Raw genomic sequence first — 22,977 nt, forward strand, 5'->3', positions numbered from 1 at the left:
GAGACATTTTACTATTTTCGGTTTCTGAGAAAACCGGTTTTCTGAAAACCGAAAGTACGGTTTCCTAACCGAAACTGCAAAAGCGGTTTTCAAAACCGAAACCGCAAACACGGTTTTTAAAACCGAAACCGCAAAGGTGGTTTTCGAAAGCGAAAGCCGCCCGAAACTGTGTTTGCGGTTTTATAAGCGAAGCCATGTTTGTCCTTTTCAAAGCAGAAACGAAGTTTGCTGTTTTTAATTACACCTTTTAACAATTGTGAAAGCATCTATCAATCGAGACAATTGTATTAGTTTATATGTGTTTTTTAACTTTTTTTATTTGCTCCAAGACTATTATGGTAATATGTGCACCACTGTGCGAAAGGGATAATTCGATGGTTGTACAAGTCCACAGGCTAAATTACGGTTGCCATATTTTAAAATAAAAAAAATGGGGAGTTCTAAACCGTAAGTACTGATGTGAACTTGTGTGTTACAAATACTGCTCTAGTATCTTTCGCTTTTTTTTTTTTTTTTTTTTTTTTTTTTTTTTTTTTTTTTTTTTTTTTTTTTTTTTACTTATTCCTTTGATGACACTTCCAATGTACTTTTCGGCTTCAGGGAAGCAAACTGGACCCCATCTGATTTTCATATATTTTGTAAATTAGACCACGAGGAACACGAATCTGAAGGAATTTTGACATTTCGAATGTCGAAACTCGAGATATTCGAACATAAAGTGACCATGGAAGCAAACTGGACCCAACCTGATTTTTATATATTTTCTACCTTACCTAGCTCCAGATCTATTTTTCATTTCCTTTACCAATGTCAACCTCTTCTTTGCCATTGTTGGGGTTAACTTTGCATTTCTCCGGGGTCTTCGCGCTGGTAAGCCCGCTGCACATAATCGCTTTCTCACTGTAGACAGAAATATATCACTTCCGTACGCCTTTAACTGATTTGACAAATCCTTTCTAGTAGCTCTTCTATTTGATTTGCCCATCTGTAGTAGTTTCCTTTGAACACGAGGGCTGATTTTCGGTTTACGCCCACATTTACCTGAGCAGTTTTGCGTGTATGACTTATTCGACTGACTGTTTTTTGAGAATAAACAGTTTTCTAGCTATTTCTTGCTATGTGTAACGTTTCTCTTCCACAAGACATTCAGTCAAGACAATTTTACGTGACGATAAGTCTTTGGTTTTGTCCATAATTGTCACTTTCACTAAACCTCCACATACAGAACAAAATAAATGTTAATACATTTTCTTTCTACAGACCTTCAGTTAAAAAAAAAAAAAAAAAAAAAAAAAAAAACCTTAAAAAAGCAAACATTCATGTGTTTTGCACCTAATATCCATCAAAATATTATTTGGAATACTAAAACATGCAAAGCAAACTTAGTACGACGTATATAGAAAGGACCAACTCCAGTTCATCTACTAATGTAAGTATACAGTGATGCAGTTGTTAACCACTATCGTCAGTTTCTTAGCACTGTTGCCAGCAATAATAAAAATAATCCTTACTTTCTATTGTCAAGGTACACATAAAGTCCAGAACATACTTTAGCTTTAAAAAATATCAAGTGTACATAATACAATTGGGCAAAAAACAAAAATTCATCGAAAATCATGAAAAATCGAAGTTTACTCTAATAATTTGCACACGTCTGTATAATATATATATATAAAACTCATCTCAAGCAAGGAATCAGACTGAGTTTCAGTTTAATTTTACTTTCTTTTTTTCTACAACTTTCCTCGTTTTTGATCCTACTTAAAGATCATTATTATTTAACTCTTGATAAGAACTTGGAAATTTTATCTGAATAAGTTCTTTAACTTACTGATATTTACGAACAACTTAACAAAATTTTGATATGGTCCAAGCTTCTTGATGAAATATATAAATTAATGGCTGTTCTTGCTGAAACAACTTTAACATTTTCTTAAACGAACATGACGTACGTACTATAAAATGCAAACTGGCTCAAAGTTCTCAAAGAATAATCTTTTACACACTGCAGTTTCCATTTATACAAACTGTCTTGTTGTAAGTTGTAGTCTCGTTTCAGACGTTTCAGATTTTTATCTGCATTTGTTGCTTCCCATTGAGTTATCACTTTTCCAGCAGCTGAGATCAAGGTCAATTGTGTTTCAACAAGCATGCATCGCAAACTCCATAAAAATGTAACTTGCAAATATTTATTTCTGATTCAAAAGTAAGGTTTACATTTAAAAGTATGACCTTTCCTACTATAAAGCAAGACAACTTGAATCTCTTCTACTTACATGAATGTTTAAGCACTGCAAAGTTCTTGAACTTTAGTCATTCTTGCAAGAGCTTGAGAAAAGGATCTAAGCAACTATACTGACACCAGCGATTCACACCACTGCCAAGTTTAAACTAGCAGAATATAATGGCCAGTTAATTTGTTTAGTATGTATATAGAGTGATGTTCTACGTTTCAACTATCATAATTGAGATGTCTTACGTTTCTGAACTCCATTTCACTTGCAGATGACAACGAAGAAAATTAATAATAACGAAACCTACCAACTGCATAATAATCTAGATGATGATGAATCAAATATTGTTGCATCAGATATTGCGTCTCGATTGAAATATAAAAAGATGACTCCATAAGTTGTACGTACCGTACGTAAAACATACAGAAGAATTAAGTTCTGCGTACATGAAGCACATCGTTCACGAACTGATAAGACCAGAATAGGAAAGAAAAGTCTACATGCATATAAACATTCAAAGCCACTGAATACCTCAACAAGCGTTTTCTTTTTCTTTTTATTATTATTATTATTATTATTATTATTATTATTATTATTATTATTATTATTATTATTATTATTATTATTTAAGTAATTATCACCTATCCATACAAATCTTTCAAATATAAGTAAACGAAAATCCATTCCAAAGTCTAAGATCTTGTGAAATACAATGAACCCCCGATTAATCTTTTCTTTCAAGACAGCAGTATCTGATACAACAGAATTACAGTGTTTTCACTTGATTATGTTGTCGCTAGATTTTGTTGTGAATACAGAAATTGTGTTCTATTGCGTTGGTGAGATTGAAATATTAACTGATTTATCACTCTCAAAGCAAAAACTACAATATTTGGTTTGTCAGAGTAGTTTATGACGTCGTACGCGTGACTTCAGAGCAACCATTGATTGCGTTACGGAGCGTGGTTTCCCACCAGTTATAAAATCGATCATTTTCATCGCATCAACCAAATACTATTTCACTTAATTCTTATATCACCTTACACAGATGCATTTTGTTAAGAAATTTCAACTTAATTGCTGTGAAAATCGCTAAAAATCTACATTTTATACTTATAGGTAGTTAACTTCTGTTTTATAGTCAACTTAGCCGAATTCGAAAAACGAACAATATATCTCAAAAACAATTTGTATATTAGAAATAAATTTGCAGGATTTTGACAATGTATACATATATTGCATGAGCCAGTCTTCATTTGAAAAGAAAGAACCCTTAGCCAATTGTCATTACATTAATATAATGCCAAATGTTAAAGTAAAATTGTGCCTAGAGAATCTTGCCTCATCTTGAATGTTTACATAAAAGGGAAAAAAGTAGAAGACAGCGTATTAGGAAGAGGAAATCAGGTAATACAAAAACATATACACTAAGTATATTTAACAACTTTTAATAAATTTACATATTTGGTAAAAAAACAACATAACAAATCAATACCGAAAACGTTTCGCTTCTTTTAGTAGTAGGTTACATATTATCCAATACATTCTTTAATAAGATACAAATTAATTTTGCATATTCGGTTTTAGGAAACGAAAACAAAACTACAGAGTGCGTCAGGGAATCTGGCGATTTGGCAACAATGCTTCTTCCTGAATTCCCTCAAAATGAGAGGATGCTAATACTTCCACTTAGCAGCCTAATTCAGTCGTTCAGTCAACGACGAAACGTTTCTCAAGCAAGGTGGAGATATATGCCATACTGTACGAGTTTCTATGGCAGTTGTGAGGGACTTGTTCCCTGATTATCTTGACATAAGGGAGGAATATCGAAAGGCCAGCCAGGTCACCGATCTTTCTGCATGCAATCTTTATTCTTTGGAAATACCTGAAAGACCAAGATTTTCAAGCTCCAGTACCCTACATGATTCAGGAGTTGAAACTGAATTTGTGAAGAAGTAGAACGAATTTTTGTAGAGATGCTGCAAAGAGTAATGAGTGCCGTTATGAATAGACGTATCCAGTGCCTAGCGGAATGATACTCATCTGAGGAAATTGTTCTTTGAACAGGTTTTCAGTAAATTAAACTGAGAAAACTAAATGGTGGTATGTGTACCTTGTACTCTTAAGTATTGTAACCAAATAGTGTGATAATCACTGTTCATACCATATTTCAATTAGCTCGATTCACTGACGCGCCCTGCAGACGATAATGACAAGAATACAAATATTTCATTTACTCTGGTGAATTTATCAAAACTTTGTATTACGAAAAAAAAAATCAACTGTTATTTCATTTTATTTTTACTTTTTGAAATTTAAGCACTGGAACAATAAATTTATACACTATACACTTTTGCACTTGTTTTAACATACATGTCTCACTATAATAAATATATGTTATAAACGCAAACACTTTTAACTCAAACACCAACTCACACTTCCATACATACTAGGGTAATGCTACCTACTTCCTGCAGGTGTTCGTAGAGGTTTAAACAACTTTCCTGTTACTGGGCATATATTGCTATGACGTGCACATGCTATATGAGTGATAACGTTGTTTGGGTAGCGGGCGAATGTTCCGTCCTGAAACGGTTTCTTGCAGACACAACAGTAGCTGCAAAACGAATAAGAAAGCTAGAAGTTATTTACACTTTTCCTTTTGCTGGTTGTCAATATTATTAAAACCTTTTAACAACGATGATTATTAAGCTTACCAGAGCATCTCACGAGAAGTGAACAGAAAACAGAAAAAGCACCATCTCACAGATTATGCTCTGCCGATTACAGAAGATGGATGATAAATGTTTATGAATGGTACCGAATGGATTGGTTAAATGGAAATAATGAAGGAAAGCGAGGGAATAACGAGAAAATTAAAATAATAGAAGTATGAATGCTTCACATTAGAAAACAGCCTACAGTTGTCCTTTTGTAACCTCAAACAGTTTTAATTTCCAGCATATTTTATGTCGACACAACACAGGTAGCTTAACATAGGGACAATTAATTTGAAATCACCCAATTTGAGATTAAAAGGTCAAATTTTATTTTCTTAAATTTTTGTACACAAAATTGTACTGTATTTAGAGTTGAAGCATTTATTCATTTTCAGATACTTACGTTAGTTTCTTTTTGAGCAGCACTTTTGAAATGAAATGAAATTTAAGTTTTACGTCCCACACTTATGCCGGCTAGGCTGAAGGAGACGGTGATCATGAGAAATGAATGAAGTGGTAAAATGAAGAAAATGGGAGGAAACGGAAGAACCCCGAGAAAACCCACGCACACGGTGTTTGTCCACCACGAAGTTCACTTAGCGTGAGTGGGGATGGAACCAGGAACCCCACGCAACGCTCTACCATTGAGCCACCACATTGGGCAGCCATTCTGTATAAGCATTTTACATATTTTGTAAGCCTACTTTGCACTTTATACAGATTTCGCAGTAAATATCATGGCTGCTTTATTCTTAAAGTTATTGACATCAAACAAAAAACATTTGAAAGAGAATTAGATATACCACAATATTTTAAATATCGAAAGATAAAGTTTGAAAAACGCCATGTTTGCAGTTTGTTACAGTTTCAAGAAAGAATAAAAAACACTTACCGTTATCCTTTTAGATATAAGAATTGTGGTGTACTACTTCCTAAAAAAGTTTGATGTCTGAAAGCATTATATATATATATATAGTTACCGCTCTTCAAACATTGCAATTTTTCGAAAATTAGTTATGTTCAACCTTAAATATCTCAAAAGGGGCACACTTGAAAAATCTCAAGTTTTCTCCAATATATATACAGATGGTGATCAGAAAAATGGAAACACCTGTAGTTGGCAACACGTCAGATGTATGGATTGGCAGTGGTGTCGTGGCGCCCGCAGCGCCGGACCGCTGGTGGTGGTGTGTTAGGTCGGTCTCCATACTACGTCAGGCGCAGTGGAACAGCAGTGTCCAGTGGCTGCAGCAGACGGAGGTAGTGTAAAATGTGAGACCTCTCACATTTTCAAAGAGGGCAAATTGTTGGTGCTCGGTTATGTGGAGTGGGTGTGACGGCAGTGGCTACTGTGTTAGGTGTGTCGCGTGGGACGGTGTCGAAGGTGATGACGGCCTACACAACACACGGGAAAAGCACATTGGGGAAGCGGAACAGTGGGCGGAAGAAAATCATGAGTGACAGGTCACGCCGGGTATTAAAGCGCATTTTTACGCAGAACCGTCGTGCCACTGCGGAGCAAGTGACGGAGGAACTCAATCAGCACCTCCCTCACCCTGTTTCGACAATCACAGTCCGCCGCGAATTACATGACATGAACTTACGGGGTCGTGTTGCACGGGCCAAACCGCTCATCAGGGACCATAACGCTTTCTCACGCCGCAAATGGTGCCGCGACCATGCAACTTGGACCGTTGAGGACTAGAAACGTGTGATATGGTCGGATGAGTCATCCGTTACCCTATTCCCAACCACGGGCCGTGTTTATGTGTGGAGAACGCCCAAAGAAACTTATGATCTGCAGTGTCTCCGCCCAACTGTGAAACATAGCGGCAGCTCGGTGATGCTGTGGGCCGCCATATCATGGTTTTCATTGGGTCCTGTGGTCACACTTAGCGGACGAATCACTGCCAACGATTATGTCGCAATTTTAGGATACCACTTGCATCCTATGGTCCGGATGTTGTTCCCGGACAATGACGCTATATTCCAGGATGATAATGCACCCATTCACACAGCTGGCGTTGTTGCAGCGTGGTTTGAGGAACATCGGGATGAAGTTCAACACCTCTCCTGGCCCGCCCAATCCCCAGATCTCAACATAATTGAACATCTGTGGTCCGTCTTGGAAACACGACTCCGGCAACTATTTCCACCTCCATCCTCTCTCCATGAACTGGCCGATGCCCTGTACGAGGAATGGTGTAAAATTCCACTTGGTACCATTCACGACCTCTATGCCTCCATCCCACGTAGCATCAAGGCTGTTCTGAAGGCGAAAGGTGGTCCGACACCATATTAATCTGGTAAGTTGCAATTTCGTTCAGGTGTTTCCATTTTTCTGATCACCATCTGTATATATTATTTGCGTACTAACAAGAGGTTAAAATTTGATCACTAAGATCTGGCTAGTTTTATGAGTTGAGGTTTGTTTTTGGTATCGTGAAATCTCGAAAGGTGGTGCGCTGTGCAAATATGATAAAAACTGTTGAAAATCGAAACAATATGTCAGCAACACTACCCTACTATATTTTGTTGTCATGTATTTACAGTTCACACTTGAAGCGGAAACAGAAACAACTGTTAATCCTTCTCTGTTTAGCTTCTTTAATGTTAGTACTGAAAAGAGTTGAATGATTTCTGTATATAGTTTTGCGCTAGTATTGGTGTATCGACCTGTAGCGGTTGTGAACTCTCAATGATACTCGTACTTTCCGTAGGGCCTTACCATAGTTAAAAAAAAAAATAATGAAAAATTTAACAGTTACTGTAAAATGTAATGGATAAAATTATTAACATGGGAAAATTAACTGATTATTATGAACAGTTAATATTTTCAAACAAAACTGATAATTAATAAATGAAATTGTCATAAAATTTCGGAATAATTTTATCAATGCTATAGACAGATATAGCACTCTTTGCAGGGCTAATGGCCGGCGCGAGTGCATTTGGTGTACAGGATCCCAGCTTCGACTCCCGATGACAGAGAATTAAAATTTGAATGCATTACGGTGGTTCGAATGTAGTCTACGTTTCGATGTTGAACTTCATCAACAACAAAAGGTACTGACATAATGTACTAAATATAGTAACACTGATATGTGTACGTAATGTCAGTTTGATATCTAAGGGGTATTTATTACTCCTTTAATAATGGTGAATCTGTTGTTTTCAAGTTCACGAGAGGAGGTTTTGTGACGACCCAGTCCAGTATAGTCATACCTAATATAGATATATTACTAAACGAAATGAATAAACAAACAGGAATGAAATTATTAAACACAGAAAATTAATGTACGTTACTTTTGTTATGTAGCTTCCATTGCTTACATATTTGTTCTAAAACGAATTTTATGTTTTAAAAGGGTATATTTCAGACAGCTTAATATGTGAAAACAAGCATAATGTCTCTTTCACCTGTATAAATTCTTTGCAACAGAAAATAACATACTTCTGTAAATGAGCCGAATGAGGTATTCCAGAAATTAATTTACTATTTTGAAAAATTCCGTTCTTAATGAAAAATGCTTGAATAAGAATCATTATTATTATTGCATCACGGAACTCATGTTAAAGAATCCTGTGATATTCTGTAATTAACTATATGACGGAAGATCTAAAAGAATTTAAAATTTCCTGTTATCTAAAAATTATCGTGAATATTCCGATTTAAAAATTTTTCGGAAAATCGTTATAATTCGAATGCTTCACTCCATACAACTGAAACAGTTCTGGACTGTTTTTAGTAACAAACAAAATGACATTAGTAGAAAAGAAGAAATGTTTTCATAACCAGTAAATATTCATAATTGGTTTTAACATTTTATAGTACGTTTCAGCTCAACAACCAGGCAGAACTTGCAGTAAATTTTGGAAATGTACTTGTTTGAGCATAACTGTACATATTCTAGAAGTAGGTACAGAGATAATATGGTTGTTTGCAGATTATTATAGCTTACTAACGGATGCTTAAAGTATTTACTAGATATAAGACATAGATCTATAGTTTTACTAACTTATTATCTTTAAGGAAAGTACGAAAACTGGTGACGAAACCCAGGTGAGGATAATGAGAAGATACCACATTGAATGTCTTTGAGCTACAGGAAATCTTAAGCGATAAATAATAATAATAATAATCAGAACTATTTAATGTTACAGTGGTATTCATAATTTGTATCGAACAGTGTTTCTAGTATTTACCTCCAACCGGTTAAAGAAAGAAAGAAAGAAAGAAAGAAAGAAAAAAAAAAAAGATTCGTATATATGAATCGTACATAATATACTCGACAAACTTATGACGCACTTCTTTATACAAAAGCATATTGAGGGTATCTACTAGATTTTTGTTTTTAAATTCCAGGCTTTTTCCAGGTTTTTCCAGGTCTATTTATATTATTTTCCAGATCTCTATTTTCTTAACAAAGAAAATTTTGTTGCTGTTAATATTCCCTACCAGCAAAAAATATTAGAAGTTACTACTTAATTTTACGATATGATATGTTGAAACTTAGGTTCCGAAAAAGGATTCCTAAAAGAAAATGCTAACAACAGTGTGTGTTACGGCACACTGGGGCATGTTTTGTCCTCAGTTTGGTTCATTGGGTTCTCGCTGAACAAACAGGCAAAACGTAAAAAGTTTCACTTCCTGAGCAAAAACTCTCCAATTTTCCTTGATTCCCAGTTTAAGTACTATTTGCCCTGACAGGTCCCTTATTTTTCCCCTGATTTCTAGGTTTATACTGTAGCAAAAAACGTTTTCGAATGTCTCATAAAATATAGATAGAAATTCCACCTAAAGACTCTAGGTCTATGGGAACTCTGCCATAGGAAAGCGTAATGAAATAATAATAATAATAATAAAAAAAGTCTGTTACAAGGAAGTGGGTGCAGTGACAGAACTCAGCTCAGGTATCCCCGTGGTCGCCATCAACATACTCACAAAACATAAGTCTTTGAGAAAAGTGAGGAGTTTTCTATTCTATGCACTGAAAAAAGGTAAAATTGAGAAAAATCCAGGTTTGTTGTTAAATTCCAGGCTTTTTTTCAGGTTTTCCAGATTAAAAAATAAATTCCAGGTTTTTCAGGTCAGTAGACACTCTGATGTAACATGCTTAAGTTATTTTCTTTAAAGGTTACTTCTTTGATACAAAGTTTTCAATCAATTCAGATGAACTGATTGTAGAAAAGATTCAGAGACCATATATATATACCATATATATATATATAGACCATATATATATAGACCTTATTGTATAAAAATCTAGTAATTGTTACAAAAGTTGAGTTGATTTAGTGTTTAACGTCCCTTTCAGCAGCGAGGCTATATGAGACGGGAAATTGTTACGAAAGTTAACACTGAACTATATATAGAGAGCATATCGGAGGGTGGAGGGAAATAAATAAATACTACCCCTGTTTCTTTACTGATTTGGAATTGCAGTTGGGATTAATGAGAAGCATTAATGAAAATATGTGCTCTATTACATCAAAAACGAATAAATTCGGTGAAAGTTAACAAGGAAAATATTTTCTTATATTATTCAAACAAGGAAACTTTGAGTTTTGTGTGTGATATCATGGACACATATGTTTTAAAATAGATCCATTAGATTCAGCATCCTCAAATTGGTATAAAAAGCGCAAGGAGAAACGTATTTAAGAATGATCAATTTAACCGTTGTCATAAGCAGAAGTATGAAGATAACAACTTTGAGGCCATTTTTCTCCCCTTTCCGGATCCTATGGTACAATTTGTACCAGACGCATTTTTCATGGTACATTGCGTTATTTCTCTTCTATTTGAGCTTTTTCGTCCGTTTTTTTTTTTTTTTTTTTTAAGTCCAGAGGCCTTATAGAAGACACTACACGTATGGTTTCAGACCGTCCTGCGTCCAGACATAGGAGGTGATGACGTCATAAGTCAAAAATTTCTTTTCTCATTTTCTAAGCGTATGTTCAATATTTTTTGGCGGGCTTATTTTTCTACGTAGAAATTGAAATTTTGCACAAACATTTAGTCCACCGATTAGTATTTACCAGATTTTTTGTTCCGATGTCAGTGCTAAAACAGGGGGGGAACCAGAGGGGCAAAGGGGTAAAAAAAGGGATATTTTTACCCCCAAAATCCCGTTTTTCGTCATTTTCCCGCCTTACATACATGATGGGGACACGTGAGTCATATCGTCTGAAAGGCAGTTCCATTCTGAGGAGAACGAAGGTCGAATTATTATTCTAGGGTAATTAGGGACGTCTCAGGGATTTTTTGAAAAATATACTTCTATATAGGGAAAAATGGGACATGGTTTTTTTTTTTTTTTTTTTTTTTTTTGGCGGGCTTATTTTTGAACCTAGAAGATTGAAATTGTGCACAAACATTCAGCCCACCTAGTAGTACTTCTCAGATTTTTTTCAGATCTCTGCAATAAAACAGGGGGTCCAGAGGGGGGAAAAAATTGAAAAAAGGGATTTATAGACCAAAAAAATCCCGTTTTTTACGATTTTCCCGTCTCACATACATGATGAAGACACGTGAGTCATACCGTCTGAAAGACAGTTCTACTCTGAAGAGAATGACGGTCGAATTATTATTCTAGGGTAATTAGGGCCGTCTCAGTGAATTTTTATCCAAATATACTTCTGTATAGGGTAAAAGTGGGGCATGGTCGGGAAATTTTTCCTGGCGGGCCTATTTTTTCACGTAGAAGATTGAAATTGTGCACAAACATTCAGTCCACCTAGTAGTATTTAACAGATTTTTTTCAGATTTCTGCGTTTAAACAGGGGGGTCCAGAGGGGCTAAAAGTTGAAAAAAGGGATTTTTAGACCAAAAAATCCCTTTTTTCAAGAATTTCCCGCCTTAGATACATGATGGAGACATGTGAATGGTACCGCCTGAAAGACAGTTCTATTCTGAAGAGAATGATTGGCGGATTATAGTCCTAGGGTAATTAGGGATGTCTCAGGAATTTTTTTTCCCTGAGATCGTAGTGTTTTATGGAATTTGGGGCATGGTGGGAATTCCTGATAAAAATTCTCCCGCCCTTACTATTCAAGATAGAAACTTGAAATTTGGCACACACATTCAGTATACCAAGTACTATTTATTAGATTTTTCTTTTTAGATGGCTACGTTCACACAGGGGGGGGGGGGGCAGGGGGCCAAAGTTCGAGAAAAAAATTTTTCCCTCTGAAATTTTCACTTTGACATTTTTCCCGCTTCTGGTATATGGTATGAGCATGCAAGTGGTACCATTTGAAAGCCAGCTCTATTCTGAAGAGAATGAGGTATGAACCATGATCCTAGGATAAATAGTGACGATACAGTAGCTGCTTGACTGAAAGTCTCAAAAATAGCCCAAAAAGCCAGGATCCGGAAAGGGTTAATCTGATTAACGAATAGGTTTCAAATCAGTTCCATTGGATTCACTGTTCTAAAATTACTTAAAAAAACGCAATTAGAAGAAACGTATCGAAATTCAATCACATAGTCTTAGGAATACGACGATACGAAATGATATTACCGGTCACTGATCACTTTCTTAATACAATTTAACATCACTACATACAAATTAAAAAGTTCATTCTATACTTACTTAATTTCATGTAGAGATATGACTTGTCGCTGGAGGTCATAGAGAGTAAATTTCTTCTGTAGATTTTCCCCGCGAGCAAGAGAACACTCGATTTTAGACATTCGAAACTACGGAAAAACAGAACAAATAGCGTTAATTTTATTTGCAATTCCAAGTCTGACTACTCTCAAAAGAAATTCTAACTATAGGGTTATTCAAAAAGCAGACCGGTTTTGGATCGTGTGGCAAATTTTTGATTCTCGGTTGCCGACTTTGTTTTGTATTGTTGCTCTACCCACAAACATTCCGATTGTCGCCTTAGTCTGAATTTCTCACATTTCTTCAGTCTGTGTCTAGCCATGATGCAGTTTACTATAGTCCAACATAAAGAACGTAAAGTGTACTAGTGTACTAAAACCCACATACAGTGACTAGTACACTGTACTGTCAGGCGACTTCGCGCGATTCTAGGGTGAAATGAGACACTAAATGAATCAACAGTTCGAAGACTTACGAAAAAGTTCATTGAAACGGTTTCAACAGTGACCATTAAAAGTCATAGGTGTCATCGTATTGGTCATTCTGAGCCAAACATTGTGGTGGTTTGTGACAGTGTGGCTGTTAGTCAGGCAGTCATAGGAATTTCACGACCAGTGCAGTAGAGGAGGTCATATGCCCGACGTCATACCTGAAATCGGAATGTATAGTGAACATGTTCATGAATTTTGTTAGTTTTGAGCTTTGAAAAAACAAAGTCCATAATTTGATTTAACAAAACCGGCGCGCTTTTTGAATAACCCCATTTATTTAGATGGTTTCATCAAATACAATTTACATCATTAGATGGGTACACAAAATAAAATGACTAATCTTAACTAATGTCATTATCCCAACACCTGTCGCGGACATTTAAGAGGAAAACTTGAAACGCCTAAATCAAGTTGACTAGTGCCGAAGATCAATTTTTGTTATTATTAAAAATCCATATTTGAAGAACAAGCGAGAAAGTAATTAAAAAGGAAGATACTCATCTCTGAGAAAACCCATAAATTATTATTTGTTTTTAATTTGCTGGGTCAGGTCCTGCCAAGCTACTGAACATCAGACGAAAAGCACGACCATATTTTACTTTCTTTATGTTTATTTATTACATAGGAATACGACGTAGCAAGAAGTACTGATCACACCTAATGTCTACAAGGTGCCCAGTTTTAAAGACAACAAATAGCTGCCTGTCTATACTCACGTCATGTTTCTATATTTTACGATCAACTTACATTTTCATGTTCCCTTTTTACAAAGGATAAGTTACGTAATCCTATGACTACCGAATGCAGTAATGGCATCAACACACATTACTAACATATCTCTTTACGAACTATGATTGCCAAAATCATTTAAAGGCTTAAGTACTCTTAAAAATATTATTCTTTTTAACGTACGTTATTATATTAGTTTCTAATGTATGTATTACATGTGTTAGTTTCTGCGAAATTCTTACCAATTCATATTAAAGGATGCGTTTCATTTAATGAAAATCTTGCTTTGATGCTGTTTCTTCTAAAACATCAATGTGATAGTATAAAAATAACTACTATCTCACGTCAAATGTTAGCTGCAATAGCAGCTATCCCCCCGTCTATGAAGAGAAAACTGATCTAATACGAGCAGACTATATAATTAATTGATTTTTGAACTTCCTTTCTACTTCTATTCTTATTACCCATTGCCTCTTGCCTATTTCTAGTAACTGTTTCTTTACCGATTGTTCACTGATTGAGAATGTAAGTCATAACATGAAGTGATCCCTCGTCTGTTTAAAAACTATGGAAATCACAACAGAAATAACTCACGACTGAAGTCAAATTATTCTCATACTGCTAACAGTTTATAACATTAACAAGAGGCAAATAATACACGAAGAAATGAAATCTTACGATAAATGTCCACGAACAGAACAATTATTCTGAAATAATTGGTGAAGTGATAAGTACAAAAATTAGTCCTAGAGAAGAATCAACTAAATCAGATTCAGACTTACTTTATTCATCCACAAAACCCACATACTGCGACTAGTATTCGAACTGGCAAACTTTCACTCCAGAAATGAGAGTTATACACTGGCTAATCGGGGTCCCTCAAGAGTCTGTGTATTATATACAAGTATTTACTTGATTTTGATTTGATTTGATTTTGAGTTTAACGTCCCGTTCAGCAGCGAGGCTATATGAGACGTGGACCTACTGATTAACGTGGAATCCGAACCACATGAGCTCCCGTCGGGAATCGAACCCGGGTCTCCCACGCCAATGTATTTACTTGAGAAACGATCAAAATAAATATATTAACTTGGTTGATTTCTTTTTTTAAAGTTCAATTCGGCAATAAGGATACGACAGATGTGGACCTGCAGCTTAAAGTGGAATCCAAACCACATGAACTCTCCATTAACACTGCAGTGGTCGCGCGTTCTACTATTGTAGAACAGGTGTTTTATTTTTACAATCCTGAGCAATTGGCAACACGCTCGACCTTAAGCGTTTATGTACCTTTCTCCGAAAACCTTCAGTACATTCGAGTCAATTTTCAGCGTTTGCTCTTGCACCTGCTCAGATTTGTTCCATGATTTCATAAGTGTTCTACCATTGTAGATCACGCGACTATTGGCGTACCAATTTCTTTCGTATTAGTGATTTATTTCGTTTTACATTTTCACTTTATTTTTGTGGAATACGTGTTTGTAATATATGAAATGGCAGTGCATGACAGATAGCAAGTGCGTCTTTAGTTAGAAAAGGCAGAAAGTGACTGTGAAAGTGCATTTGGGATTGATGACATGTAGTAGCTCGAGGAAGATTTTGATGAAGAAAAAGTTGAGTGCAGTGATACCGAAGATGTACGAGGTAATATACCGGAAGAAGAAGAAGAAGAAAACATACCAGTACAGGCCAGTGTTGAAGTCATGGATTTTGCTGCACCACCGTCTCTCGATACACGTGCGTTTTATATCGGTATAGAGAAGAAAGTAGAACCTTCTCGCTGGTATGTAGATCCCATAATAACAAGAAACTCACGTACTTGCAATTCGAATATAATACCAGCTTTTCATAGGCTTGGCCCGCAAGGCATCTTTTTTATGCCTAATTGATGACGAATTGATGAAAAAACGTAGCTATTGTTAATGCTCTTAATATATTTACAGCAAATAAAAATAATGAGAATGTCAGACGAAAGGATTTCCTCATTGATCTAGGTTTTGATCTAGGTTGATAAAACCAGCAATAAGCCAACGTTTAGCCATGGAATCCTTGCCAAACGAGCTCTGACGCATGGAAAGACTTCTGTTTGGCTTCTGAAGGTGTTCCATTACCACAAGACGGAGATTCTGGGTTTGGAAAATGTTTCCTTTGTGGCCATTCTCGCAACAAGTCAACAAGTAAAAACTTTTGGAAAACGCCAGAGATGGGTGTGCCCAGACCAGGAGAAAAGCATGTGTGACGATTGCTTGGAGTAGACAGACATTCAAAAAGATTACATCGAATCATTCTACCTTATAGAAAAAGATTTATGCTGTTATATGAACACTTATACCGAAACACTTGTTCGATTGTCCGTTCAACACTTGTTCGATTAAATACGATATACCAAATGTTTATTTCTGTCAATGTTCTTGTATTAATCCATCAAAATAATTTTAATTATTTTAAAACGTGAATAATACTATAACTTACATACCTAAGACCAAATATCGCCAAAAATCATATCGCTATAGAAAAATACTGATGTTCTACAATAGTAGAACGCGCGACCACTCACGTAAAGGTGGAGGGCGCGACCAACGCAGTGTTAAGTGCCAGAACCTGGTTCTTCCAATGCCGAAGGCTCATATATTAACAACATAGCCAGCAGGAAACTTTCTACCAACTTGTATACCAAACAGATGAGCTATATAATATAGCAGACGATGAAAGTATGCTTCTAACAGCAGATTGTGTTTTGCGACTTTATGAATACAGAAATCATGGGCAGGGGACATATACTTAAAATGAGACTAATTGCCTCTCAGGTTTGTGGATACTACTCTTAGCTAAGATTGAACAAGGTATTTGCTAATAGGTTTCCACACAAACGACTTTTAAAGTGTTTAGTAGCCTAACACTGTCGATTGTGTTCTATGCGGCTACCAACACTTTTGACGACTGCGCGACAGCGCATCTTCTACTGAAGAATTCTTTGCAGGTGTACAATGGGTAATCTATTTCGTTCCTCACTTTCCAGGGGCCATAAATCATACGCACCTTACACGAAAGGCTGTGTTTCTGAATTCCAATAGCGCAGTAGTCCATCGGGCTGGAATAGGGGCTCTTCAATGAAATTTCGGTGGAAAGAATAGCACGAATCCTCGTTCTAGTTTCCATTAGTCTGTATGTCCAGCGATGATTTGATTGGCCTTTTCATAATGCAGTTGTACCTAGTTTTTCCTCGCTTCATACAATGTGGGGATTTCGTTGTTGTAAATATCCATCTAAACGAGATATTGACAATACGCACCACTCATTTTTACATTGTTGGCAACGCTTCTTAGCTTTAGTTTTGCCCTGTAAATCCAGTCAGAATCATGAAACTGCATAAATAACTTTCGGTGACTAACGAACGAAATTGCTTCATCCTTTTACATCAACACTTATAGAAGTACTTCCTCAAATCTTTCAGCAATCGGTCATATATATTCATGTCTCGTCTACAGTGACTACAAACTTCCACCGACTTCCGCCACATGGCACTCGTATAGCTTTCTGCAACTGTTTCTTGTTACACGACATGGTTGGCTTTCAGAGCAAGAACATACGCTTTTTCAGACCACCTTGAGGCGTAACTTTCTCTGTGGCTAATTGGTTGGGACACATGGAACTAGGTGGTCACGACATGTTCTGTTGATGGATTCTTCGACACAGTCAGTGTCTTGAGTCCGCCTAACACCGGTGAGGTCAGCTTAATTTTTATGTCTTCCGGATGTGACTTACTCGGTAACACACAATCCTGGGTCAGTTACGTTTCATATCATTGCCTTACGGCATTTACAATGAGCATCCAGCAGAAAATTTGAGTTTATGATACTGTTTAACTACGTTGGAGCAACTAAAGTGTGCATCGGAAAGTGCACAATCTAGTCTTCCTAGAATCGATCCACTTTTGGTGCCATTACACCTTGCAAAATACCACTACTTCGCTGGCAGATACATTAGTGGTGCAACTTTCATGTGCATCAACTGTCTTTTGTATTTCGCCTGCCTGGAAATACATCAACTTCCGTACTCCCGGTAGACGTGTTCACGTGTCCCACTATGAAGTTACGATAATAGTGCCCTGCAAACTGTATTTAAAAAAAAAGAAAAGAAAGAAAAAAAGAAAATCTGTAAATCTGAAAAATCCCTTGTTTTTCAGGATTCGAATATTGAAAAAAAAGAAAGAAATGAAAGAAATTGAAAATATCTAATTTGATATTCAATGCGGATGGCTGAATATGATAGATAAAAAAAAAAAAGTTAAGATGAGATACACGTTTCGCCGCTTTTCACCACTACCAATTACTTAACTGTACTTTTCATTCATTCAAGAGATCTTTCATCTCTCTTTCACATATTTATATTTATAATCATGGGAAATATTAAACACTCTCAAGAATATATTCAAACAGAATATGAGTAATGAAGACTTAGAAATAAAGGAAGAAACTTGTTTTCGAAATCAATTTCTCTTTATCTATTCCACCGATAATTCCTGCTTCACCACCTAACCTATTATCGTCCTCATTTATTGGGACACAAGCATTGTCACTCACCTGATGTAGCGATGAGCGCAGTGCCCCACGGAGAAAAGGCCCAAGGACACCAAGTGACCAGGTTTGTGGAAGGATATCAAGTACTTTGGCAGCATCAAAATCAGTTGGCCGCTTATTAAGTAAATCTAGCGCAGGATTCATTAATTCCTCTCGTCGTTCCATACTGAAAAACATTAAAAAAATGGAAGTTATTAAATTCAAGGTCCCGGAAATTTATACATGCATTGGGTTTAGAATACTAAATATAATTCAATTCCACACAAAATAAAAGTAAATATTCATTAACAAATGCAGATAATGTGTAACATGAAGCATGTACGTGTATACATCTTCTAAAATTACCTAATTAGGTAGAAGATAGATCAATTCACACAGAGGATTCGATTTTCCCCCACAACCTTTTATTATAAAAGTTTCTGCTATAAAACAATACAACACAGATTCACTAAGATCAATATAAAATCCACTAAGTAATTCAGGTAAATAGTGTCCCAAGGCTCAGGCACCCAAGAAAAGGATCCCAACAAAGCTCTAGGCACGATAAGCGGAGGTGGGCCAGGATTCTCAGTGCTCCACACAAGTTGAATGGTTGCAGTTAGGAATCTATCAGAGCTCCATGCAAGCTAAGAGAGCGGTTAAGTTCCCAAAATGCTCAAGGTAAGCAAAGTGGGCAGGACGCCTCAAAGCTCCAAGAAAGCTAACAGTGGGGAGTTGACCAATCGAAACTGATGTCAATTGTGGAGATGCTTGAAGTTTTATACCTCTTCTGAGCAGCAGTGGCGCTGGTGTTCATCTTACATCACATGACCAAGTAACGATAATTCCTGTCGTGTGCTTCATGTAGTAACTTGTAGTAGAAGGACACGTGGGTTTGTTTATAAATAAAAGCACATGTTGATGTTTATAAATAACCACGTGCAGAATATTACTATATGATAGTCGATCCTCACAATTTGTAACTTATATTAAAACTACAATACCTTCTCCATTAAAACTCACCAGTCGTTCGCCGGGAGGATTAAGATTAAGTAAGGAAACGTATTTAGTGGGGACTGGATGTATCAAAAATTACACTCGTAAATAAAATCAAGAGGTTCTTTTGCTTATGAGTGTAAATGTTAAATTCTATGCATCCTATCCCAGTGCCGAAACGTTAGGGCCTGCTACGGTAGGTCTGAAATGCAGAAGAATTTTCACTCTTTCTTACACAGCAGCAGATAATGTATGGTAACTGAAAACTGAAATGTCCTCTACATTAATACAAAAATACTATTATCAATTACCCGCTTCGCTGGGTTTAATTAAGAAACAATAATAATATGTTTCGAGTCAGTCACTTTTTACTATTACTAAGCGCTACTTGATATTGGTCATTTTCGATTATTTTTATATATTCTCCCTCCCCTCCCAAAATTGTCGGGGCTAAATTTGGATTTAAAAGGCATCAGAAGTGTCACTGTTTATCTCAGCGACCTTAAAAACTATAGATTCGACACTAATATCGGTCATTTTCATTTTCGATCATTTGTAAATGTCTTTCCCCTCCTTTAAGTTACATTGTCAAAGTGATATGATGAAAATCATCTCATGTTCGAACTTCATATAGGTTGAAAATTTGATCGTGATCGGTCCTGTGGTTCAAGAGCTATTAAGTTTTATTTATTTTTATATATCTCCCCCTCCTTCCCCTCTTCTAAGTTTTACCGTCAAAGTGAAATGATAGAAAATCTCTCAGTCCCGAACCTCATCTACGTTAAAAATTTAATAGAGATTGATCATTTGGTTCAAGAGTTATTAAGTTTTACTTATTTTTCAACTCCTTCCTCCCCCTGCCCTAAGTTCCATCGTCAAAGTGAATAGATAAATACCAGGCCCAAACCTCATCTATGTCGAAAATTTGATCAACGTCGGTTGGGTGGTTCACGAGTTATTAAATTTTATTCATTTTCATATATTTCCCCCTCTCCCCTAAGATCTACTGTCAAAATGAGATGATAAAAAATTTCCGAGGTCTGAACTTCATATATGTTGAAAATTTAATTGAGATTGATCGGGTGGCTCAAGAGTTATTAATTCACGAACATAGTCACTTTTATTTTTATATTTATTGATTTTTGTATATCTTCCCCTCCTCCCCCTCCCCTACATTGCTCCTTCAAAGTGAAATTAAAAAAAAAATCATCCCAGTCCCGAACCTCAACTACGTTGAAAATTTGATCAAGGTCGGTTGGGTGGTTCAAGAGTTATTATGTTTTAGTTATTTTTTTCTATGTCCCCTTCCCTTCCCCCCCCCTAAGTTCTACCGTCAATCACTCCCAGGCCAGAACGCATCTACGTTAAAAATTTGATCGAGATCGGTCGGGCGGTTCAAGAGATTAAGAGTCAAAAACAAAGTAACTTTCAATTTTATAATATAGATTATTAATTTCTCTGCTACATAACTGAGTAACTCCTACAGATAAAATAGCCTAATAATAAGCAGTGCATTAACTTGCATTTTTGTCTGCTACAATAAGCCATAACTGTGATTAATTTAGTTTCTTAAAGTTTTTATTACATTTTTGGGAGGGTTGAAATATCTTGTTTGCAAGTGGGCCCTCATAATTATCAACACGCCACTGTACTGTTCCTACTAGACACTTTTCCTTACCTAAGTGTTGACAATGCTGACAGCTCTCAGTGAAAAATCGAAGTCTGATATATATATATATAATGATTTGGAGGAGCAAAGTTAGTACTTTGAGATTGAAATTGAGCATTTTGGGATTTTTCAAAAACATACTAGGAAAACATGATTAAATGATTGACTGGAGTTTAACATTCCTTTTCAGTGTCAAAGATATGAGACGGGACTTACTTGCTTCACGTGGAATCCAAAGAACTACTCGAGTCAGTATTTAGGGCAAGTACCCCATTGGGAATAGAACCCACGATCACGTGACCTCAAAGAAAGCGCGTTAGCTACTCGGTCACAAGAGGTTACATTAGCCCTTACTAGAACTGTACAGTCCGCAGCAAAAAACCTGCAACATGAGCATATAAGTTTATTGTGAAACGACGAGGTCTTTTGCTCCAAAATAAGTGTACAGGGGAGGACGCCGAAATTTCTCCTGACGTGATTCGTGCCACTTAGACGTTATGTTGATTCCCTGCGCTGTTACGCGTAGTTTCACAATAAACTTGCATGCTCATGTTGCAGGTTTTTTGCTGCAGACTGTACAATTGAATGACTACTCGAGCCCGATAAGCGTACATAGGTATGGTGGCTACTTGAAAAATGTCTTCTACCAGAGTGCATAGTACGCATTGGGAAATTTGGTAGTCATTCATGGGCGGAGGTGTTTGATGTATTACGGTGTGGTACTAGGGTGCAGCGTTTTACCTCTTTTTTTTTCGGAACGAAATGTAATACCTGGCAAAAGTGGCCAACCCACATGGGTATTACAAGTACAGATTTTTTTTTTTTTTTTTAAATCGGATATCTTCTGTGAGAATTATTGCCTCAAAGTTTCAAAATTTCACTGAAAAGTAGAAAAAATACCAAAGTTCTTCATGAATTTTAGTTATGTTAAAGTAAACATTTTTTGGTTAAGTACATGTTAATTGCTTGGAAAACTGACATTTAAGTATAAAAATGCCAGTTATTTGCCCTTGGGGGGACAGGGATGCCTCCTCTGGGGCCAGAAAAGGGGGCAAATTCAGTACATTTAAGCGGTTGTGCAGGTACTCGCTCACCTGGTCATATAGGCTGTCCAAGCGTCCCAGAGTGTACCACGTGGAGGTGGGTGCACGTAGGGCTCCTGCGCCAGCCCTACCCAACCAACCAACCATATATAGGGACGGATGAACTCATCCAATTCGTCACTGTCAGGAAAAATTGTCACAAATTGGGACTTTGATTGCAATTTAGACACAGCTTGCCTAGAAAGTAAGGTTGAAGTGATTATCCCGTCCCTAGTATCACTGCCATATACTCAGAGGCTGCTTCAGTGACTAATTTCACTATCCGTTCTATTGCCATCGTGTGGCATGGATAGACGTTGGAGGACTATTCTGGCACAGTGTTGTCAGAAAGTGAAAGTTTGTCCACGAGCTGTTTGTTTGATACCGTCCTTAGAACTGGTGGTACAGCTATTGAAATATCAGTGCTTTCCCAAAAGATCATTTCAGTGTAATCTTTCGCCTCAAAATTCAGTCTGGGAATGATGTTATATCTAATCTCTGCTTCGTGTTTTCGAGCACTAAGAATCTTATATAATGCATCTTGTCGGACAGCAAATAGACATCATTCATCATGGCGAAAAGAACATTCTCTGGGAGTGTGAGAAATGCATTCGTCTGAATGGATGAACGGATTACAGCCTGGTATTCATTTGGTAATTATCTAAACCTATGAATGGTCTCAAAGACGTGACGAGGACCATTAGCAATGGAAGACTTGAGATAAGTATCTCAGGTCTTTACTGAGTTTTCTGAGCTCTTCTGACTATGATGAGGTAAGTCACATTTTGTTGATTTGAATGACACCACTGGAAGCTTTTCACAGTCAGATAGTTTTGAACCTATGGGACCTGTGTAAGAATAGGGGCTTGAATTAGTGCCGA

The 22,977-nt window shown here is 36.5% G+C and overlaps 1 protein-coding gene across 1 annotated transcript in view; it reads right to left on the bottom strand.

Annotated features, from left to right (window-relative positions):
• Positions 1-3,666: 3,666 nt before the first annotated feature.
• LOC145688292 (transforming growth factor-beta receptor-associated protein 1-like) overlaps positions 3,667-22,977 on the bottom strand; it is a 90,940-nt gene continuing 71,629 nt past the window's right edge. Inside the window, exons 14-16 of the mRNA XM_081762292.1 lie at positions 18,374-18,536; positions 12,553-12,659; positions 3,667-4,851 (exon numbers count right to left, since the gene is read on the bottom strand). Of these exons, the coding sequence (XP_081618418.1) occupies positions 4,695-4,851; positions 12,553-12,659; positions 18,374-18,536 (427 nt within the window). The 3' untranslated portion in view covers positions 3,667-4,694. The remainder of the gene's footprint in view (positions 4,852-12,552; positions 12,660-18,373; positions 18,537-22,977) is intronic.

Source organism: Thermobia domestica, chromosome 6 (genome assembly GCF_964235325.1).
Source record: "Thermobia domestica chromosome 6, izTheDome1.hap1.1, whole genome shotgun sequence".
In the NCBI taxonomy this organism is placed as follows: Eukaryota; Metazoa; Arthropoda; class Insecta; order Zygentoma; family Lepismatidae; genus Thermobia; species Thermobia domestica.